General features: G+C 41.1%; 1 protein-coding gene across 1 annotated transcript; it reads left to right on the plus strand.

The window, feature by feature from the left end:
- The first annotated feature begins 1,357 nt into the window (after positions 1-1,357).
- On the plus strand, positions 1,358-2,460 carry LOC118357187 (rRNA 2'-O-methyltransferase fibrillarin). Its single transcript, XM_035728528.1, has one exon. It carries the CDS (start codon positions 1,435-1,437, stop codon positions 2,374-2,376), a length of 942 nt encoding a protein of 313 aa, XP_035584421.1. The 5' UTR covers positions 1,358-1,434; the 3' UTR covers positions 2,377-2,460.
- The last annotated feature ends 447 nt before the right edge of the window (positions 2,461-2,907 follow it).

Below are 2,907 nucleotides of genomic sequence, written 5' to 3' on the forward strand. Positions count from 1 at the left end.
AAGAAACTACCAAATAGTTTTCCAAACTGGTTGAACCATTTTGTGCAACTTTCCAATTGTTCCAAGCCCTCGACAATATTTGGTCTTTTTAATCTAGCTGTTCTAGTGGATGTGAAATGGTATCCTATTCTGGCTTTAATTCACCTGATAATTAATGATATTAAGAATCTTTTCATGTGCTATTTGCCTTTCATATATCTTTATGACTGTTTTTTACCCATATTTGTTGGAGAAGAGGTATTCTTTGCCTCTTCTCTTGACGTGTTAATGTTCTTGTATATTCTGGGTAAATTCTTTGTTAAATATGTATGTTTCAAATATGTTATTTCATTTTCTGGCCAGACTTCTTAACTTTTTAATAATGTCTTTTGACGAATAGAAATTTTTATTTTGCATTAAGTTCAACTTGCCAGCGTTTTGTTTTATGCTCAGTGATTTTTGGTGCCTAAGAAAACTTTGCCTACCACAAGGTCATTAAGATATTCTTTGATATTTTCTTCTAGACATTTTATAGTTTCAGCTTTTACATTACTCTTATAAACTCCAAATTAATTTTTGTGTATCATATGATAAAAATACTAGATTCATTTTTTAGTGAATCACTTTAAGTGAGATTTTACAGAGCAATTAAAAACTATATTTTTCTCATTGAATTGACTTAGTGCCTTTGTTAAAAAAAATCCATTGACATATATGCTATGGCCTAATATTAAATTCTCTCTTCTGTTTCACTGGTGTTTTTTGTTTATTTCTATGCCAACACCATAATCTTTCAATAACTAACTTTATAACATGTCTTGAAATCAGATAGCATGGGTCCTTCAATAATGTTCTCCTTCAAGATTCCTTTGCTATTCCAAATCTTTTGCTTTTCCATATAAATGTGTATAATTAACCTGTTGATTTTTATGAAAATGGCAGTTGGGATTTGAGTTGGATTACGTTAAATTTATAGATCAATTTGGGGGTAATTCACACTTCAAAAATGTGTCAGGAAATGCTTTTTTGTAAAGAACTAAAGAGTAAATATTTTAGGCATCGTGGGTGGGCCATACTGTTACAACATCTGTTGTAACAAATCACCTCTTCCATTGTGGGATGAAGGCAGTCAAAGAAAATACACAAATAAATGGTGTAGTTGTGTTCAAACACAATTTTACCAAAACAGACAATGGCTTGGGGAGCCTGTGAGCTGTGGTTTGCCTTGCATTAAAAAATTGAGTCTCCTAAATCTCTGGACGTAGTACATATCTCCACTTGTTAGACATTATTTACTTATTCACTACAGAGACTTGTGGTTTTCATTTAGAGGTCTTGCATCTCTTTTTAATTTATTCCTTAGCTCGGCGTGCGCTCCTTTCCACGTGCGAAAGCACAGAACTCGTGTAGTCTGGGACGCCGCAGAGTCCGGAGCCGGGGAGCTGAGCTCTCGCCATGAAGCCAGGTTTCAGCCCCCGTGGGGGCGGCTTCGGTGGCCGAGGGGGCTTTGGTGACCGTGGTGGTCGTGGTGGAGGCCGAGGAGGCTTTGGCGGGGGCAGAGGTCGTGGTGGCGGCTTTAGGGGCCGAGGCCGAGGAGGCGGAGGACGAGGTGGTGGAGGTTTCCAGTCTGGTGGCAACCGGGGTCGTGGTCGGGGAGGGAAAAGAGGAAACCAGTCGGGGAAGAATGTGATGGTGGAACCTCATCGGCATGAAGGTGTCTTCATTTGTCGAGGGAAGGAAGATGCACTTGTCACCAAAAATCTGGTCCCTGGAGAATCGGTTTATGGAGAGAAGAGAGTCTCAATTGCGGAGGGAGACGACAAAATTGAGTACCGTGCCTGGAACCCCTTCCGCTCCAAGCTGGCAGCAGCAATCCTGGGCGGCGTGGACCAGATCCATATCAAGCCAGGGGCCAAGGTGCTCTACCTTGGGGCTGCATCAGGCACCACTGTCTCCCACGTCTCTGACATCGTAGGCGCGGACGGTCTAGTCTATGCAGTTGAGTTCTCCCACCGCTCTGGCCGTGACCTCATTAACTTAGCCAAGAAGAGGACCAACATTATTCCTGTTATTGAAGATGCTCGGCACCCACACAAATACCGCATGCTCATCGCAATGGTGGATGTGATCTTTGCCGATGTGGCCCAGCCAGACCAGACCCGGATCGTAGCCCTGAATGCCCACACTTTCCTTCGTAACGGAGGACACTTTGTGATTTCTATTAAGGCCAACTGCATTGACTCCACGGCCTCTGCTGAGGCTGTGTTTGCCTCTGAAGTGAAGAAGATGCAGCAGGAGAACATGAAGCCCCAGGAGCAGTTGACCTTAGAGCCGTATGAAAGAGACCACGCAGTGGTGGTGGGTGTGTACAGGCCACCTCCCAAGGTGAAGAACTGAAGCCCCGCACCATCTGGATTGCCAGGAGATTGTGTTGCTACTGTTTCACGTGTGTTTTTCTATTAAAAGACTCATCCAGGGGCACCTGGGTGGCACAGTCCCTTAAAAAAAAAAAAAAAAAAAAAAAAAAAAAAAAAATTTATTCCTTAGCTCTTTGTTTTGAGTTATCAGGAATGGAATATTAAGATTTTATTTTCCAATATTGACTGCTGGTCTAAAAAAAAATACAGTTGATTTAGTATATTGAGCTTTTATCCTGAGAACTTGCTAAATAAACTAAGTTCAGCAATTATTTTGAAGATTCCATATGATATTCTATGTAACCAACAATTTTGCCTGTGGATAAAGACAATTTTATGTTTTCCTTCCCAATCATTATGCCATTTATCATCCCTTTTCCTCCCCATTACACTCGCTATGACTTATGGTACAGCGTTGGATATAATGGGTGAGTGAATACATCCCAGCATTGTTCTTGGTATTAGGAGGAAAATACCAATATTTTATCATTACTTTTAATTTTAGCTGTAG

This window comes from Zalophus californianus, chromosome 7 (assembly GCF_009762305.2).
Source record: "Zalophus californianus isolate mZalCal1 chromosome 7, mZalCal1.pri.v2, whole genome shotgun sequence".
Classification (NCBI taxonomy): domain Eukaryota; kingdom Metazoa; phylum Chordata; class Mammalia; order Carnivora; family Otariidae; genus Zalophus; species Zalophus californianus.